The 19479-nt window shown below is 43.8% G+C and overlaps 1 protein-coding gene across 2 annotated transcripts; it reads left to right on the top strand.

Moving 5' to 3' along the window:
• Positions 1-6070: 6070 nt before the first annotated feature.
• Positions 6071-19270, top strand: ZBTB1 (zinc finger and BTB domain containing 1). 2 transcript variants are annotated; one of them, XM_032235375.1, is made up of 3 exons: positions 6071-6835; positions 10109-10250; positions 16986-19270. In XM_032235375.1, the coding sequence occupies exon 3, from the start codon at positions 17005-17007 to the stop codon at positions 19132-19134; it is 2130 nt and encodes a 709-aa protein (XP_032091266.1). In that variant the 5' UTR covers positions 6071-6835; positions 10109-10250; positions 16986-17004; the 3' UTR covers positions 19135-19270. The 2 variants fall into 2 exon arrangements, with proteins under 2 accessions (XP_032091266.1, XP_032091274.1); XM_032235383.1 differs by lacking the exon at positions 10109-10250.
• The last annotated feature ends 209 nt before the right edge of the window (positions 19271-19479 follow it).

Genomic DNA, 19479 nt, shown 5'->3' with positions numbered 1-19479 from the left:
ATAGTTTGACTTCCTCTTCTTTGTGGCAATCCCTGAGATATTGGAACACTGCTACCATGTCTCCCCTAGTCCTTCTTTTCATTAAATTAGACATAGCCAGTTCCTGCAACTGTTCTTCATGTTTTAGCCTCCAGTCCCCTAATCATCTTTGTTGCTCTTCTCTGCACTCTTTCTAGAGTCTCCACATCTTTTCTACATCATGGCGATCAAAACTGAATGCAGTATTCCAAGTGTGGCCTTAACAAGGCATTATAAAGTGGTATTAACACTTCACATATCTTGATTCTATCCCTCTGTTTATGCAGCCTAGAACTGTGTTGGCTTTTTTGGCAGCTGCTGCTCACTGCTGGCTCATATTTAAATGGTTGTCCACTAGGATTCCAAGATCCCTCTCAGAGTTACTATTATTGAGCAAGGTATCACCTGTACTGTACCTGTGCATTTTGTTTTTCTTGCCTAAATGTAAAATCTTGTTTGTTTTTTTACCATTGAATTTCATTTTGTTAGTGCCTAATGTTCAAGTTTGTCAAGATCCTTCTGTGTCTTAAGCCTATCTTCTGGAGTGTTGGCTATTCCTGCCATCTTGATGTCATCTGCAAATTTGATGAGTTCCCCATTTATCCCCTCATCCAGATGATTGATGAAGATGTCGAAGAGTACTGGGCCTAAAACAGAGCCTTGGGTACTCCACTACATACCTCCCTCCATGTAGATGCAGTTCCATTGAGGACTACACATTGAGTGTGGTTGGTCAGCCAGTTACGAACCCATCTGGTGATGATGCCTGTTTAACCTACATTTTTCTACTTTATCTAGTAGTAGGTTATGGTCTACCATATCAAATGCCTTATTGAAGTCCAAGTAAACTATATTGACAGCATTCTTCTGGAATTAGAGAATCATCTAATTTCTCTTAATGAAAAGAAGAACTAGGGGGTGACATGATGGCAGCACTGTTCCAATATCTAAGGGGCTGCCACAAAGAAGAAGGGGGGGGGGTGTTCTCCAAAGTGCCTGAAGGCAGGAGAAGAAGCAGTAGATGGAAACTAATCAAGAAGAGAGCCAACCTAGAAATAAGGATAAATTTCCTGACAGAACAATTAAATCAGGGAAAAGAGATTGGAAAACCATTTGTCTGAAATGGTATAGGGCAGTGATGGTTAATCTCTTTGGTGCCATGTGCCCAAAGTGTGTGTGTGCATGCATGCCCATGTGCCTGAACCCCCAAAATACAAAGTGAATTCCCCCGCATGTGCCCCATCCCCACGCATACATGCACACACACACACATGCGCACACATGCACCCCAGTCCTCTGCGCATGCACACACACACCCATGCCTGTTTTGGCTTCCAGGTTGGTGCAGGAGACTTTCCAGGCCCAAAATGGGGCACGGCGGGGGGGTGCCCTCGCACGGCACCCTTTTTTGACCTGTAAGGCCTCTTGCACCAACCTACAAGCCAAAAAAACCAGCGGCACCATCAAAGATTGGGGCTGCAAGCCATTCACGCTGGCAGAGGCAGCGGCAGCAGGCCAGTGTCTCAGGGTGGAGTTGTGCCCAGCTGCACCAACAAAATACAATGCAATGCAAACGCCCCCTGCACATGCACCCCGCGCATGTTGCACAGAGACTCAACCAGCTGGTCAGCGGGAGGTGTGCGCACATGTATGATAGAGCTGGGCTGGGGCAATGGCTGGCGTGCCCACAGAGAGGGCTCTGCATGCCATAGGTTCGCCACCACAGGTATAGGGTTTCCTGCTTGAGCAGAGGTTTGACTGGAAGACCTCCGAGGTCGCCTCCAACTCTGTTATTCTGTTATATTCCACTTTTCAGTGGGCGAGCTGGCAAATGACCCTGGCCCAAGTGTATCCATGCAGATGTAGTTTTATTAAGGACTACAAACTTGAGTGCAGTTTGAAAGCTCACAGGACAGAAGGCCAAGGCCCCAATGTCCACACTAAGAGAGCTGCCTTACCCCACTTCCTAAGCTTTGGGCTTATGGCATTTCGAAGGAAGTGAAGTAACACAGTTCCCATTTGAAGAGCTTGTCTCACTGTACCATTAAAACAGAGGTTAACCTAATGCAATTGGCCGTCTACGTTTGGAAATGCCATGCAGCCTTAAATTTCTGGACATCTGTAATCATAGGAAGAGCCAACACAGTAACATTGGCTGTGTTGTGTTTTATTTTTATTTATTTATTTCATACCTTTATTATTTTTACAAATAAGGTGATGAACATACCCAACACACTTTCCTCCTCCTATTTTCCCCACAACAACAACTCTATAAAGTGAGATGGGCTGAGAGAATGACTGGCTCAAAGTCACCCAGCTGGTTTTCATGACTAAAATGGGACTAAAACTCAAGTCAGTCTCCTAGTTTCTAGCCTGGTGCCTTAACCACTAGAAATACATAATTCAATCTGAAGCTGTTGGAATTATTGGGCAAGGAAAAACAACTATTCAGTGGGCAGAAACCTCCCTTAACTTGGGGGTAGGGGAGACTGAATATAGTGGGGGATGTACTGTGAGATACATTTGGGCCAAACCATGGAGTTTGTGAGAAATTCTTCCTTGGTTTCAGAGGGAAGCCTTTTCATCCCATTTTAGTAATTATAATTTCCAAATGTTCCTGGTCTTATGACACAAATAATGTTTCTTTATCATTGTGTTTGGATGGAATTTCAGATGTTGCATGAAAAAAGTTCAGCTCTAATGCATCATATTGTACACTCTTGTTTAAAGAGAATCTTATTTTCCAATTATATGCTTAACCAAAAGAGTCAACTCTGTCTTGGCAGTGGAGAAATAGGTACTGTAGACAAACAAAACACACACAAGTAGCTTAAATTTAAGCATTATGATATTGAACAATGGGATGAAACAAAGGAATTGATTTGGACTCAAATTATACTTTGGCACATGATCCAAGGGAGACTGGCTTCTGCAATTAAGATATTTGGGAAGAAATGTCTTTGACTTTGAAGAACTCCTGGCAAACAACATTAAAACAAACAACAGAAACCTTTCAAGTAATTTAGAACAGGTAGTAATTGATTAAAAACATCTAATCTCAGGCTGGGGTTTTAACAGTGCTACAGGAGGATAAGTAAACAGAATTGAATTCTATGCTTCTGTTTTCATTATTAAAGGTTTAGGACAGATCTGTGCTAAACCTGAGTTTTTAGGTGGAGAATCAGATAAAACTGATTGGGGATAAAATTGGAGGTAGCAAAATATTAAAAATTAGAAGCCAAGTTAATCAACCAAAAATAAAAATCTCCCAGTTCAGATAGTATTCCCTATTTTTTTCCCTAGAAAAATATGTATTTTTTATTTTAAGATTTGTTTCCGAGGACTGAAAAACAGCCAATTTGATTCCAATATTCAAAAAGTAATCAGGATAATAAATATATTGTTAGTATAGTATCTGCTGTAGGAAATACTGTAATGGTAAATATTAATGAGTAGCAAAACCATAGCCTTGTAGACGCCTTGAAAAGGAACCATTATGGTTTCCATAAAAGTATATCTCACTAGATTTATTTTAAACAAGTAGACAAGATTTTTTTAACATAGACAAGAGATGTTTTTTTGAAAAAAAAATGGATTTTTTTGTGTGCATCAAACCGGCAGTAATGCCGGCAGCAACCCACCCCTGGACTTGATCCAGCAAATCTCTTATGTTCTTATTGCTTGGCCTATATCATTTCAAGCTGGTGGGGCCTACAACACATTTAAGTTGCTAATGGGACAGCAAGTTTTAGATTACAGTATTCTTTTTGAAGAAAATTAAGAGGACAAAATAATCTCAAGTGTTTTGAAAATGAGAATATATATATATATATATCTGTAACGCCTAGAGCAATTTTAACCAAACTTAGTAAAATGGCTTCTACTGTTCAGCACAGTGGATTTGCCATGGTAACAGCTTTACAGTACTTCACGAGAGAGTTCCCTCTGGTAAGGAGGAAAATCCAACATTAGAAATTATCTTTTGGTCTGGACATTTTCCCCTATAAATAAATACCCGGGCCTGGCAATGCCGGGTTATCAGCTAGTACTATGATGGCGAACCTATGGCATGCATACTGAAAGTGGAACGCAGAGCCATTTCTCCAGGCCCACCAGCCATTTCCCCATTGCTCTTCCAGGTTCCGGCGCAGACGTGCACACTGGCCAATTAGTCTGAGCATGCGGGAGCTCCGGAAACCAGAAGAGCAGCTCTCTGGCACGCATGCTCGTAATGGGAAACTGAGCTTCCGATTTCACAATGATCAGCTGGTCCTCGCATGCCAGAAACCAGAAGACCAGGTGACCAGTGCGCATGAGCCCACCGGAAACCGGAAGCTCAGCTTCTGGCCACGCATACGTGCCAGGAAGCTGCTCTTCCACTTTCCAGCGCTCCTATGTGTGCACGCCAGGAAACTGTTCTTCCGGTTTCCGGCACTCCTCCATGCATGTGCGCACACTCCCATTTTGGCAGTCAGTGCTGAAAAGGTTCGTCAACACTAAGCTAATATCTTATAAAAAGGGTTTCACATGTCTTCCTGAAAAAAATTATTTTATTACTAGAGTCTGATGACTGCAAAAATGGATTGCAAAGGGGGAAATGGCTAATTTATGTCTATTACAGAGGAAGATGACTTGTTTTGATATTCAGATATCAAAGCGGGCGCATTGCATTTAGGCAGCACTGTTGGAAAGAGTGGAATGGGGGTAGTTTAGGTTCTTCCAACTTTGTGGTTTTTTATCATTTATTTTCCTCCTGCTGAAAGAATTGGAATGGTGAACCACAAATTAGGGTAACTGCATTTTAGTCTAATATATTGTGCAAAAACATCCCATATATTTAAGTATGTTATATGAACCCAGAAAATTGTGATAAGCTAATATATTTTGGACTAAGAAAGGGATGGGAACCGGGACAATATGGGAAATAATTTATGTCAACCATAAATATTAAATACTAGATTACGTTGTGTAAAACAATAAAACAAGATTTTATGAAGTAAAAGAGACTCCCACCCTAATGCCTCCAAAAAACCCAAAATCCCTTTCACTTGACCTTGAGTGTTTTGTATCATTGACCCTCTTCCTGTAGCTCTTCTCCAAAATGATTTGGTACCTGCTTCAAAATCTGATATTTCCAATCTCAGAAAAAGGCAGCTGTGGTGACTAGAGCAGGGGTCTCCAAACTTGGCAAATTTAAAACTTTGTTGGCTGAGAAATTCTGGGAGTTGAAGTCCACAAGTGTTAAAGAGACCCTCCTCTTAAAATGGGTCTCCAAATTTGGTAATCCCTGGACTAGAGGAAAGATGGGAGGGGGGACTGGTAAGGCTTTGGATTGGAAATGATTCTGTGGATTCCCTTTCTTTCAAAATTTGCAATGCATGCATAATTAGATAAATCCTGTTCAATTATATCCATTTTTTTGAGACTGCCTGAACCAAGTCCCTGAAATTTTCTTGGCAAGGTTTTTCAGAAGTGGTTTGCCATTGCTTCCTTCCCAGGGCTGAAAGTTATCATCCAGCTGACTTCATGTCCTGTTTTGCATTAGAACTCACAATCTCTTGGATTCTAGTTTGATGCCTTAATCATACGTTCACCCAACTCTCCTATGTGTCTCAAACCTGCATTGGGCAACATTAGTAGCAAAGTATCACCCACTATTAGTGAGACCCACTTTCAGAGAATTCTGTGTCTATGGTTGTGCCAAATATTTTTTGTAAAAAGTAAGTTTTGTACATAGAATTATTTAGGAAGGTCAGTTACTCAGGCCAGCTTTGTTCACATAGTGGTTGTGGGGGTAAAATCAAATGAAATTATTGCATATGCTAGCTTGATTTATAAGAAAAATAGAACATTATATGCAACATTTGTGTTATTCATTTTAAAAGTGCCCATTAGTTACCTATTCTTACAGGGGATGGAGGAACCCCCCCCCCACCAAAAGCAACATATTGAAGAGCCAGAATATACATTTATTACAGAAAATGAGAGTATGGGAGAGGCTCCTGAGCATTTTCAGTTCGAAGGAAATAAATTCAGGATCAAGATATCTAGTTCCCATAGGCTGAAGTGTAGTTTTGCTTACTCCGTTTAACTTCGTTAAACATGATTACCGGTAATACTCAACCATTCTGCTTGATCCCAACCGATCGTGATTTGTGAAGAGAACTATAGATCAACGAATCGTTCAATATGCAGACCCAATATTTTTGTATAACTCAAAAATAGATTTTTTAGTAAATGGTGGAATTAGTGAAGTACCGTGGGAAACGTCACTTTGCTGTAACTAAATATGAGTAAATAGCCTTTCCTGGGAAAGACGCAAACGACGAAAGCATCTTCGTTCCCTAATCCTGACTGCTGGTCCAGGCGAAGAAGCACCATCCTGGGCGCCAAAAACCACGCTCTCCTCCAGTCTTGGCGGCACGAATGCGAGCCTGGAGACAGCGGGATGGCACCGGGCTGCTTCCTGCCGATACGTCGAGGGCCGGCCGATTGCCCCATGGTCCCTAGGAAAGGGCAGGCAAAAAGAGCGACGGGCCGCGTCGTGCCTGTACATTGGCCACCACCGCACCAGCCGCAGCAAGCAGGGCCAGGCGCCGCTTGCTGGCCGCCAGCCGGGGGGAGGGGTCCGGCTGAGTGCGGTCGCGGCAAAGCCCTGAGTTTCTTCTGCAGTAAGAGAGCAGCGGCAGCAGGCGCGGCCGGGGGCGGAAGTCCTTTGTTGCTGCTGCAGAGGCGGCGGCGGCCGCGCCGGCAAAACAGCCGAGGCCCTTCTCTGCTGCAGCGGCCCTCCAAGACCTCCCCAGCCCTTTGGCCGCAGGTAAGAGGGGGACCCGAGGCTAGGAGGCGCAAGGAACGGGGTAGGCCCTGGGAGACGATCTCTGTTGCGCGGCAACGGGAGTCGAGAGCTGGGCGCGCTGCGACGGCTCCAGGCCTCGGGAGGCAGAGCGGAGGGGTGGCGGGAAGGGTCCCGGGCGGGAGCGGAGCAGCGTGGCTGATTGCTGGAAGCGGGGGCCGGGGGAATGGCTGAGGATATGCGTCTGCTTTCGCCCGCCTTTGGGAAAGCGAAGCGCCGGAGAATTTTCCTTGTTCTCGGCCCTCTGTTGCGCGCCGAGCACCAGAGGGAAAGGCGGCGCCAGCCCGCCGCTCGCCCGGCCTAGTGGTGGGGCTTTCCAGCGGAAGCCACTCCTAGCTGCGATTCAGGGCTGCTGCTGTTGCTTCTCCTCCCCCGATTATTGCAGCATGTGGCTGGCGCCTCGTACCGCCATCGGCTTTCTTGCCGGAGAAGCGCAAAACCGGGCGGACGTTTTCTTTCCAGCGCTGACAAAAGTTGTGCTTGGCGGTCGGGAAGAGGAGCACGTGGGAGCGTTGCTGTCGCCTCTTGCTTGACTGAAAACGCTGCCATTTGTAAAACCCTACACTGGTCAGGTTCCCCAGCAGTTAATGCACTTTGTCGGTGTTTATAGAGTAATAGATAAATCAGCAAAAATGAGAAGAAATCTGCCTGGCACGCTAATCTCTCACGGTATCTCAAACCGTGGTATAAGAATACTGTATAACTTTATGGGTATCATAGAGAGTAGTGAGTTAAACTTTTATGTTCTTCGTTTTGAGTACTTTTTCTCTACTCGGATATATTTTGAAACTGCTTTAGTTTTTAAATTATTTTTGAATTTAAATCTTGGCATCTTTTCAAGGAGAATATCTCCCAACCCCAGTTATTGGTTCTTCAATACTGCATGAAGTTTTTTCTTTAGAAATGAAACTTAGAAACGTTTCAATCATTTCAGTCTTCAAAAACTGAGGAGATGAAGAAAAACCCAATGCATAACATTTGACAAGATTGCCCCTTGTATACATACCATTCCTGTATTCTTCAAATGTAGAAGGAATGTGATGATAGCCTTGAAGGAAGGAAGGTCAGCTCAGTTCTGAAAGGAAGGGGGGGGGAGCCCTCAAGGATTTCCCTGCTTTGATGGCCTTGGTATTAGGATGGGGAGAAAGAAAAACTCAGGCTTCCAAAAATGTGAAATTATACCTTGCAAGAATAAAGTAGTGCTTCAGTTCCTTAGTTTTATTTCCTGATCTTAAAAAACTGACAAATATATATTTTAAAATGTGTATCCCTTAGATTGCCCAGTATTTGAATTTTTATGGAAATCTAAACATTCATTTCAGATAGAAAATACTTGGTTATATGATCATCATAAAGCATGACTAAAAAGAACCTTAATTCAGTAGCAAGTTACATGGGTTCAAGACTAGATTGAATTTCTGACAATTCTAACTGAAAAAGTTGATGCAGGTCTAGTGAAAAGTTACGAATCTGCAAGGACAGATACCTTTGGTTTACCTACACTCTAATGCCCTGTTAACTTACCTATGGATTAGTGAATAAATCACAATTGGTTGGACTCAGATACCATACTGTTATAATCCATGATAAACATTATGATCCACTATTATCAAATGACAGGCAGTTTCTGTGAAACAATCTCATTGTTTTTTTTTAATTGGTTGTATTCTTTCAAGTTAGCTCAGAGTCCTCAATCTATGTATCCAATGATTTTGACCTTGCTTAAATGACCTTCTCTGGATTGAAAAGAATTTCTTAGAAAGCTGTGACAATCTGTGTTTGAATTACATTAGTATTAATGTATTTATTTTGATTAATTTTTTACTTCTGATTTCTAACAGATATCTGTACATTATTTAGTTTTCTAGTACATTGTTTATAGACATTGTATAATCTTAAACCCTTTACTGGATTTGTGAGTACTGTTTTCTTAGATATAAGTATTAATCTGTTTATATGTATTTTAACAGGAAATGTCTTTCTTGCATTCTTGCACTCATTCTTGCATTATCTATCTAGTTGTCTATCAGATTTATTTGCTACTCATCTTGTGGTCCAGGTGACTTTTTAACCTCCATTAGCCATCAAATCTAATTAGAACGGAGATGAATGTGTGACCCTCTAAGGGCTTTGAAATTCCAATAAGCTAGTATAGCCAATGATGAGGGATCCTGGGAGTTGCATCGGAGAACTACAGAATTGTCTGCAAAGCATAGGGACCTTATGAAATATCCAGAATTCACAATCATGCAATGTCACATTTCAGAAGATAACAAGCTTTTGAGTTTCCGTTGTTGCTCTTCCTCAGCCATTGACACACAGTGGTCAGAGATTATATATCTAGTCACTGAAAAATATACCTTCCATACAATATCCAACTGTTCCAAAATAAGCATCACGGTATCCGTGACCTTCCACTCATATTTCATCAGCTGCCTAACTTAAATAAACAGTTTGTGAACGGTGACTTAATATTCCAAAAGTTAACTCTGATTTGAATATTTATTGTCATAAGAAAGCTTGTTTAGTAGATGGAATAATAGAAAAGTAAATCATATGTTGATATTTGGAAAGTAACCAATAGTATTAAGTCTTGGTTGCTGCCCTTTAATGGTTTAGTGTGCCTTCTGATACTGAACTATCAGAAGTTTAAGAAATGAAGCATTAAGAAGTTATATCCTCTATACTTTGGTCAATAAAATTCTGTATCTTTTTCAATATTTCTTTAGATTTAATTTCTCATAAAAAGTTTGATCATTTGGGAAAAATTTTCATTGCCAAGTTAGCACAATAAGCCATCCAGAGTTGTCACAATTAAGTAACTGCAAATATTCTGACCAGATCTCCTTAAAAAAAAATCACATGAATTGTTGGAGGGGAGGGGAGGATGACGAAGATGAGGAAAGCCATCGCAAAACCACATTGCTGATAAAGAAGTAGCATAAAGACCAATCGTTTCTCCCTGCATTATTTCTCAGAGAATTTATTTTTCTTTGCGACTTCTTTACCACATATAGCATGTATGTTATTGACTTTGTCCATTTTTCCTCCACTGAATTCTTGGCAAACTATAGTCTATGATGTCACCAGAAGTATATGAACTGAAACTGCTGCTGCTGCTGCTTAAGCAATTGACGCAGAAGGGGAAATAGGAAAGATGGGGATCTTTGTGGAAATCCACTATTTCAGAAAGTTTTGTTGCCATTAATTGAAAATTTTGTATGTATGCATTAACAGACGCCTCAGATAAAATATCACAGCTCTTCCCCATCCATGATTGAAAGGATGTTGACAGACTGGAAGAAGTGCAGAAGAGGCCTACAAGGATGATAGCAAAGTTTAGAGAGCAGATCAGATGAGACAGAGCTGCAGGAACAGGGTAGGTTGCTTGCTCAGAATATTTTATTAAGTGATTCATTGAATCCTACCTGGTCTCTTTTTGCAGGACAAAGTATCTCTTGTCCCCTGTGCAATTTTAGGGAGATATGAATTTTCTTCTATTAAAATTGCTGTCTTGTGTAAATGTAATGTGCTGTGGGATAGACAAGCAGTTCAAGTTGAACTGCTGTACTAAATAGCTAAGGGCCAATAAAGACATGATGATGTATCTGTAATTGTAGCCACCATGGTTTATTACACAGCAAAGGCAGACACAGAATGCAAGTGGAGTTGGAGTTAGGCATTGGCATTGAAGGTAGGATGTTTGAAACTTTATTCCCATTGTAATATTTTCCAGAATGGGTTTGCAGGATGGTCCAGTGATGGTATTATCACAGCCAATTGGCCTCTAGACTGGGTTGAAGCTGAAGCCACGCCTCTGGGTTCCTCTCCTCTGACTCCAGTTTCAATCCAGTCTGGCCAAAGAGAGGTTGAAATTTATTGACTCCTGATCTGATTTATCTTTTCTGGACCATCCTTGACTCAGCTTGCTTCCTTCTCACAAGGAGACCTTCCTTCACCTCCCAGTAAGTCCCTGCTGATAGCTGCGGTTTTTCCAGCTACCCGAGGGTTAAATCTCAAGGCTTGGAGACTCTGGTGGCTGGGTCACTGTCCCATTGGCCATTTTGGCCGGCGACCACGTGGAGCCTTGAGAGGGCAGATTGGAGCCGGTGTGGGCTAAAGGTCTCTGGTTTACAGCCCGACAGCCAGAAGCCTAGTACAGAGCGCGCTTTGCTGCAGCGGGATTAAAAGAGGGCGCAGAAGAGCGCGAAGGCTGCAGAAGCCCCAGGAGCGGCCGGGAAGGCGCGCGGCAGCAGCAGTCTCCCTAAGAAGCTGCGGCAACCCCAAAACGCGCCCTTGCAGCGCTTAAAAGATTGGGGCATGCAGCAAAGGGAGTAAGGACCTATATCCTTCTGGCTGCGGAGGTGGAGGTGAGGAGCGAACCATAGGAAACACGAGGAGTGGTCGTAAGTAGCTGTGTGATGGCAGAGAGATCCCCTCCCCCCAGGCAGCGTCCCACTGCTTCTTCCAGGAGGCTTAAAGCCTCGGCTGACACTCGCCCTTCCCGTGCCAGCCAAAGGGACGAAGCTAGGAGGCACAGGACTTTAGTGATAACTTTTTCCAGGGCAGAGAGGTTGAGGGCTCTGCAGGGCAGGATCAGTCCTTCCCCCTCCAGGTCCAGGTCACCCTTAGGGGGTCTTTCTAGGCAGGATTCTCCCCCTAGGTCACCAGATTCCTTGAAGGAGTGCAGTGGGGGGGTGCCCATTCCCCCCCACCTTTCCATGGAGGATCTTGACCAGGTAGACAATCAGGCTGAGTTTCTCTCTCAAGAGACACAGCAGGGAGAGAGAGGCCCATCCAGGACTTCCCTGGCACCTATTCCCAGCCTTTGTCAGGTGCCAGTGGGACCTAGCTGGGATTCCTTAGATATGGAGGATCTGCCTGTTGGCCTCCAGAATCTCATTGAAAGAGCCATTGCCTCAGGTGTGGCTACAGGCATGCAGCAACAGGTGCCTCAGCCTGTACCTTAGGGCAAGGTCATTGTCCCCAGTTCTTCATCATCCCAGCCACAGGGCCCGACCCTGCTGGTCTGTCCTCCTGGGTTCCCTTCCTTGGCGAGCGAGGGGTCAGTCTTGGGGGACAAGGCTCAGCGAGACCCAGATCTCTCTGAGGATGAGGAGGATCTGGAGCCTGACCCCCTGCCTTCACTGGGTTGTTCCTGCCTACCCTATTCCGGTCCTTCCTACGCAAAGCGCCTGCCATGGCACAGCTGGAGGGGGGGAAGAGGACAAAAGAAGGGGAGCCAGCAAAGAAACCCCAGGTAAAACCATCCTGGCACATATGGCATCCATCGACCTCACTGTGGCCTACCTGCACATCCCCATTTCCCCCGAGCATGGGCGTTTCCTATGTTTCTCCTACCTAGGGGCTCACTTCCAGTACAGGGTGCTTCCGTTTGGGTTGGCTTCGGTCCCCAGAACCTTTACCAAGGTGCTAGCGATATCGGTTGCTCACCTGAGAGAGATTTCCATTAGGCTCTTTTGTTACCTGGATGACATCCTCGTTCAGGGGGCATCTTCTGCCCAGACTAGGTCAGATCTCCAGCAGGTCATTGATATCCTCCAGGGCTTGGGGTTCTAGAAGAGTACTCTCTCTCCAGTCACCTGAATCCTCCATCTGGGGGTGGTCATTGATTCCTGGTTGGATCGAGTTTTTCTCTCCCCGGACCGTAGGTCCAGCTTGTTGAAGTTAATTAACCAGATCCGGAAGGATCGTTGTGTCCCTGTAACCCTTCTTTCCAGCTTGCTGGGAAAGTTCATCTCCTGCATCGGAGTGGTCCTATGGGCATGAATACATGCCAGGACGCTCCAATGGAGGCTGCTGCCATATCAGAGGGCTGATTCCAGCAACTTGATGCTCAAGGTAACAGCGCCGCCGCAGGTGCTGATGTCTCTCAAGTGGCGGATGTCCCCGGCATGCTCAAGGGTTGCAAATTCAGGGAACAAGAGCGTCCCATATTGACAGTGGATGCCAGCCTGTTCGGTTGGGGAGCGACCCTAGGCTCCCAGCTGGCACAAGGCCGGTGGTCAAAGAACGACCTTCAACACAACATAAATTGGCTGGAGCTCTGGGCAGTCCATCTCGCCCTACGACGGTTCCAAATCTCAGTAGAGGGTCACCACGTCCTCGTCTTAACAGACAATGTTGCAGCAAAGGCGCACATCAATCGATGGGGGCACACGATCCAGAGTATTGCACTCCGAGGTGATGTCGCTGGGATACTGGGCAGAGAAACACCTATGGTCCATCTGAGCGGAACACATCACCGGTGTCGACAAACATCAGGCGAACTGGCTGAGCCAGGAGACAGTAGACAATGGAGAGTGGAGTCTGTCCAAGGAGCTCTTCCAAAGCATCTGCCAGAGGTTCGGGAAACTGGTGGTGGACCTGTTCACCACTCCGTTCACCACTCAACTACCACGGTTCTTCTCTTGGTTCCCAGTTCGGGGAACAGAAGGGGTCAACGCCCTTCACTCCAGGTGGCCAGTCGGGCTGCTGTACGCTTCCCCCCTGCCTCTCCTTCCCGGGGTCATCCAGAAGGCAGGCAGAGAGCAGGCAGAGATAATCCTAGTGGCCCCCTACTGACCCAGGAGGGCCTGGTTCGTGGACCTGCTGAGCCTGTCTGCAGGGAGACCATGGAGGTGAGATTACTACAGGGGAAGTTGATCCACCCAGATGGATCCACTCCACACGGCCAGTGGCTCCAACTGGCCCTGTGGAGATTGAACGGGAGCGCCTGAGAGGCGCCCTCCTGTCCCAGAAAGTGATCAGAACCATTGAGGCTTCCCGCAGACAATCAACCACCGGATTTACGATGCCACCTGGTTGATGTTTGTTTCCTGGTGTCAGGCCGCTCATGTGACCCCTGCCAGGGCCTTGGTCCCCTAGGTGTTGGATTTCCTCCAGGAGGGTCTGGACAAGGGACTGTCCCTAGCTACTGTTAGGAGACAGTTAGCAGCACTAGCCACGGTGATTCCTGGGGAGGACCCCACTCTGCTGACTTGTTTGCCTTTAGTCAAGAGGTTCCTCAAGGGGGTGGCCCACCTTCATCCATTGCCAGTCCATAAGTTTCCTACATGGCATCTTCCCACAGTGCTATGGGCCCTTACAGCTGAGCCTTTTGAACTTTCCCCGTCCACCATTAGTCGGTGGATTCTTCTGGCCATTGCCCTCACCTACGAGGCGCAAAACTTGCAGTTCCGGCCGGAATCATGACACACTCCACCAGGAGTGCAGCCACCTTGGCGGCTTGGGCCTCCCAGGTCCCTATAGAAGACATCTGCAGGGCAGCTACGTGGGCCTCCCCATCGCCCTTTATCCGACACTACAGACTGGATGCTTTTGCATCCTCCGACGCGACGTTCGGCTGCAGGGTCTTGCAACAGGTCCTATCGGATTAGTGAGGGCCCACCCTATGGGTTGGAAACTTGGGTATGTCCCATCACTAGACCATCCTGCAAACCCACCCTGGAAAATGACAGTTGGTCTTACCTGAACTGTTATTTTAAGAGGTGTTTGCAGGATGGGCCAATGATGGTATTATCACAGCCAATTGGCCTCAAGACTGTGTTGAAGCTGAAGCCATGCCTCTGGGCTCCTCTCCTCTGACTCCAGTTTCAATGCAGTGTGTGCTCCCGAGATCTTGAAAACAAGTCACAAAGGAGACACCTCCAACCCCCAATACTGTCTATCTAACCTAGGGTGGGAACTGGCCCATCCTGCAAACACCTCTTAAAATAACAGTCATTTTCAACATCAGAATGCATATTTCTCTCTTTCCTGCTCTGCTATTAGACCCAGAGAAAAAAGATAGGCACTATATAACAGCTTAAATTTATTTATCTCAGTTCTCTCCTATCTCATTACCAGTGATTTCTTTAAAATTGTTGGCAAATCTGATCATACGTTTTTCATATTCATCTTGAAGATTATGAAGTCAGTGGTGCTTTACTTCAACCACATATTCTGCCCTGATTGTGGACTCATGTGATACTTGTAAAATATCCCCAATGGGATATTTTCTAAATATGTGAAACTCTTCCAAGAATTCATTTACCAATATAGCCATTGCTGAGAATTTTGGTAGTTGAAGTTCACAGACACGGGGAAAAACAGGCTGGGGAAAGTTGCCCTATAACTTTAAATGTAATGATAATAACAACAGCAGCTATCCAGGAAGACACAATTGCTTTTTTTAAAATTAAGCTATAGAGAGCTGTCTATATATTTAAATTTGAATCTAAACTTTGTTACTATAGATCTGAAGGCTTTCTGTAGAGGCAAAAAAATAATAATCAGAAAATTTAGGTAAAGTTCCAGTATCAGTTTCTTCTTCTAGATAAGACTCTTATCTCTCTGCTTATTGCCTAATCTTCCTTGGCATCCCTCCCCCATGCCAATGAAAGTGTAATTGCTAAAGAAAAAAAAACCAGAGGAAGGAATACAATTTACAATATTTGAGACCCTGAGTACATATTTCTAGTTTTCCGAAATCTCTTCCAGCATTCTTAATCAATGTCTCAGGAAATTCTCAAGAAGCAAAATGTGCACCTATGCATGGTTACTTTTTACATGTGTCAATATAATGTAAATCTTTATAGTTCAAGTATTGAGAATAGTTGAAGCTCGGGGTTGAAATGAGGGCTCCTTGATGCTTTCTGAGCTGGGTTGTTTTCTGGCAGATGTTTTATTACCCAAAGTAGATAACTGTCAATTCTGAAGCTGAAGATGACTGAGGCCATCTTGGAGGCTTCAGTGCTACTACAATGGTGCTGAGGGATAGGGAAGGAGGAATAGAGATAGCTGAGGTTTTATAGCCAAAACAAAATAGTTTCCCCTGTGAACCAAGGACATTCCCACAGGTGACTGAAGAGAGGAGGAGTGAAGTTTCCAAGCAACCGGACACCACTTTGATTGGATCATGCGACTGATTGTTTGGGAAATGGGGGAAAACTTTTGCTTTTAATTAAGTGAAAACGGTGGGAATCTTTAGAGTTGGTTTTCACCAGCTTGTGCCAATATGATACATAGCAATAGCAGTTAGACTTATATACCGCTTCACAGGTCTTTCAGCCCTCTCTAAGTGGTTTACAGAGTCAGCATATCGCCCCCACAGTCTGGGTCCTCATTTCACCCACCTCGGAAGGATGGAAGGTTGAGTCACCCTTGAGCCGGTGAGATTAGAACCGCTGAACTGCAGATAACAGTCAGCTGAAGTGGCCTGCAGTACTGCACCCTAACCACTGCGCCACCTTGGCTCTTCAATAAACATGTTCTTTGAGGAAACTGCTTGCTTCAGAATTCTATTTATAAGTATACTTTTATAAGGAGAAGATATGTACAATTAGGAATATGGAAAATATTTTCTGGAATATTATTATTAATGCCACTAATATTAAATGGAGCTTGCTCAGACACTGAAACACACCATGCAAATTAAAGAGCGGAAAGGAGGAAAAGAGAGAGGGGAGACAGGAGAGAAGGAAGCAGAAGGGAGGAAAAGAGAAGGAGAGAGGGGAGAGGAGAGGGAGAGAGCAAGGGGAAGTAGAGAAGGGAGAGATGGCAGAGGGAAGAAAGGAGGTAGGGAGGAGGAGAGATGGAGAGGAGAAAGGTTGAAGATGAAACAGACTATAATATAGTGCATGGAAAGGAGAAGAGCAAATAAAAGTTGATGTGGCTGGATGGTAAGAGGAATTGATATAATATTGAATATTAAAAAATGTTTGTTAAGATGTAATGGTATACTTTGGATTATATGTATATTTTAAAAAATCCTTTAGAAAAATCTGTTTGCTATGGGTGTGTTAATTGGAAACCTGACAGTAACATCATAATGTGAAGTATAATGCGTAGCTAGGTTCTCCATATACATAGTAGGGTTGCAATCTTATTTAATTCTTAATGATCTTCTTTTGAATGAGAAGTCAAAGGATTCTTCCAAGCCATATTCCTAAAGGTCTTCTAGACTGAAATTCAAAATGGAGGATCCTTTTGTTTGTTGTCATCTGGCAATGTGATAAATAGTTAGGGTCATATGATGTATTATGGAATCTGATTATGTATTTTTTCTAAGCATAACTAATACTTGTCCTTTTCTCCCTTTCTATTGGCACAGGTTGTGATTCAAGCACAAGATGGCAAAGACTAGCCACAGCAATTATGTCCTTCAACAACTGAACAACCAAAGAGAATGGGGATTTCTCTGTGATTGCTGCATTGCAATTGATGATATCTACTTCCAGGCACATAAAGCTGTCTTGGCTGCTTGCAGTTCTTATTTTAGGATGTTTTTCATGAGCCAGCAACAAAGCACAGCACAGTTGAACCTCAGCAACATGAAGATTACAGCTGAGTGCTTTGATCTCATTTTACAGTTTATGTATTTAGGGAAAATCATGACAGCCCCAGCTAACTTTGAGCAATTTAAAGCAGCCATGAACTCCCTACAGCTCTACAACATGCCAGAATGTCTGGAAGATATACAAGATACAAACTCCTCTGGTTTACAGTGCTCTTCTTCTGCTTCCAGCACTCAAAATAGCAAAATGATTTTTGGTGTTCGAATGTATGAAGATACACTGGCTAAAAACAAGAGTGACGCAAACAAGTGGAGTGCAGAGCCACCAAGTTCTACTGTGAGTACTTCCCAAAGCAGAGAGGTTGATGATGAAGCTTTGCAAGTAAACAATTTCTCTGATCAACCTTTGGAGAGTTGCAAAAGGACCGGTGCATCAAAACTCTCAGGTGCCAAAGATAGAGTGCCCAATTCACGGCGCTTTGGAAGAAGCTTTACCTGTGATGGCTGTGGCTTCAGTTTCAGCTGTGAGAGGCTGTTAGATGAGCATATCATGTCATGCACTAATAGGCATTCTTATCAAAACCCCAGGTATTTGGGGTCTGAGAATGACAGCAGTGAAAGGGACTCTACTTCTAAAATGTCAGTTTCCCAATTGGAGAAATGTCAAGCAAGTGCAAACCAATCTGCTGAGAGTTCTTCCCCCACAGCATCAAATATAACACGTGGAAAAAGCAGGGGTGCCTCAACAGAGCCATTAAATGAAGAGCGAAGCAGAGCCACAGAAAGGAAAAGGATTATCGTCAAAATGGAACCAGATGATAACCCTACAGATGACCTGAAGGAGTTTAATATTGTTAAGGTAACAAATGGCAATGATTCCACTGATAATGAAGAGCTAGATGATGATGAACATGTTTATAGATACTACATTGAGGAAGATGTCAGTGAAAATAGAAGTGTTAGAAAGGCCCTTTTAAAACCCCACATGCTTATCGATGAGCAAGCTAGGAAATATATTAAAAGTACCAGAGTCCTTGCAAATAAAGTCAGTGGAAATAAAGCCAAGGAGGTGACGGAAAATGCATCTTGTGAACTGTGTGGTCTGACAATCACAGAAGAAGATTTGTCTTCTCATTACTTATCCAAACACATAGAAAATATATGTGCCTGTGGGAAATGTGGCCAAATATTAGTAAAAGGACGGCAGTTACAGGATCATGCACAGACTTGTGGAGAGCCACAAGACTTAACCACCAATGGTTTGAGGAACATGGAGGAGAAAGTTGATTTGGAAGAGAGTCCTGAAGAACAGTCTGAAAACCAAGAAATGATGTACGTAGACATGTTAGATGAGTTTGGAGACAGCCATTTTCAGATGAACACACTCCCAAAAAAACAACTGTATAGGGATTCAGCATGCCCTTTCAGATGTCCTAACTGTGGGTTACGTTTTGAAACAGAGAATTTGGTAGTTGAACATATGTCCAGTTGTTTGGAACAAGATCTGTTTAAGAACGCAATTATGGAAGAGAATGAAAGGGATCACCGACGCAAGCATTTCTGTAATCTTTGTGGGAAAGGATTTTATCAGCGTTGTCATTTGCGAGAACATTATACTGTGCACACCAAGGAAAAACAATTTGTTTGTCAGACATGTGGGAAGCAGTTTTTACGAGAGCGTCAGCTGCGCCTTCACAATGACATGCACAAAGGCATGGCCAGGTATATCTGCTCCATTTGTGACCAAGGGAACTTCCGAAAACATGATCATGTCCGGCATATGATATCCCATCTGTCACCCGGAGAGACAATTTGTCAAGTCTGTTTCCAGATTTTTCCAGATAATGAACAACTTGAACAACACATGGATGTTCATCTGTACACATGTGGGGTTTGTGGAGCCAAATTTAATCTGAGAAAAGATATGCGATCTCATTATAATGCTAAGCATTTGAAACGAACATGACCACGTAATACTTGTTTGACAAAACCTAGAACAAAAGCAAATGGAACACCAAAGCCAAACTAACAGTAGTGCATTAAAAAATTGATCAGCCATTTTTAAAATGTCTGTTTTTATCTTCCTTATAGGGTCTTAAACTACAGTACATAGCATAAACAGCATAATGTTTCATTATTGCATTTTTATTTTTGTCTCATGTTAACTTTTTGTTGCTTTTTTTTCCTGCCAGAGTATTCAAGCTATTATTTTTAAACCCTCAAGTTTTAAAAGCACGCTGTAGTATTGCCCTACTCACGGGCTTCTATTAAACAGCTTCTCAATCCCATCAACATAGGATGCCGGCTTTTA

The sequence above is a fragment of the Thamnophis elegans genome, chromosome 1 (genome assembly GCF_009769535.1).
Source record: "Thamnophis elegans isolate rThaEle1 chromosome 1, rThaEle1.pri, whole genome shotgun sequence".
Classification (NCBI taxonomy): Eukaryota; Metazoa; Chordata; class Lepidosauria; order Squamata; family Colubridae; genus Thamnophis; species Thamnophis elegans.
The sequence above is the reverse complement of the archived record's forward strand: the minus strand, read 5'-3'. Positions and strand labels throughout refer to the sequence as shown.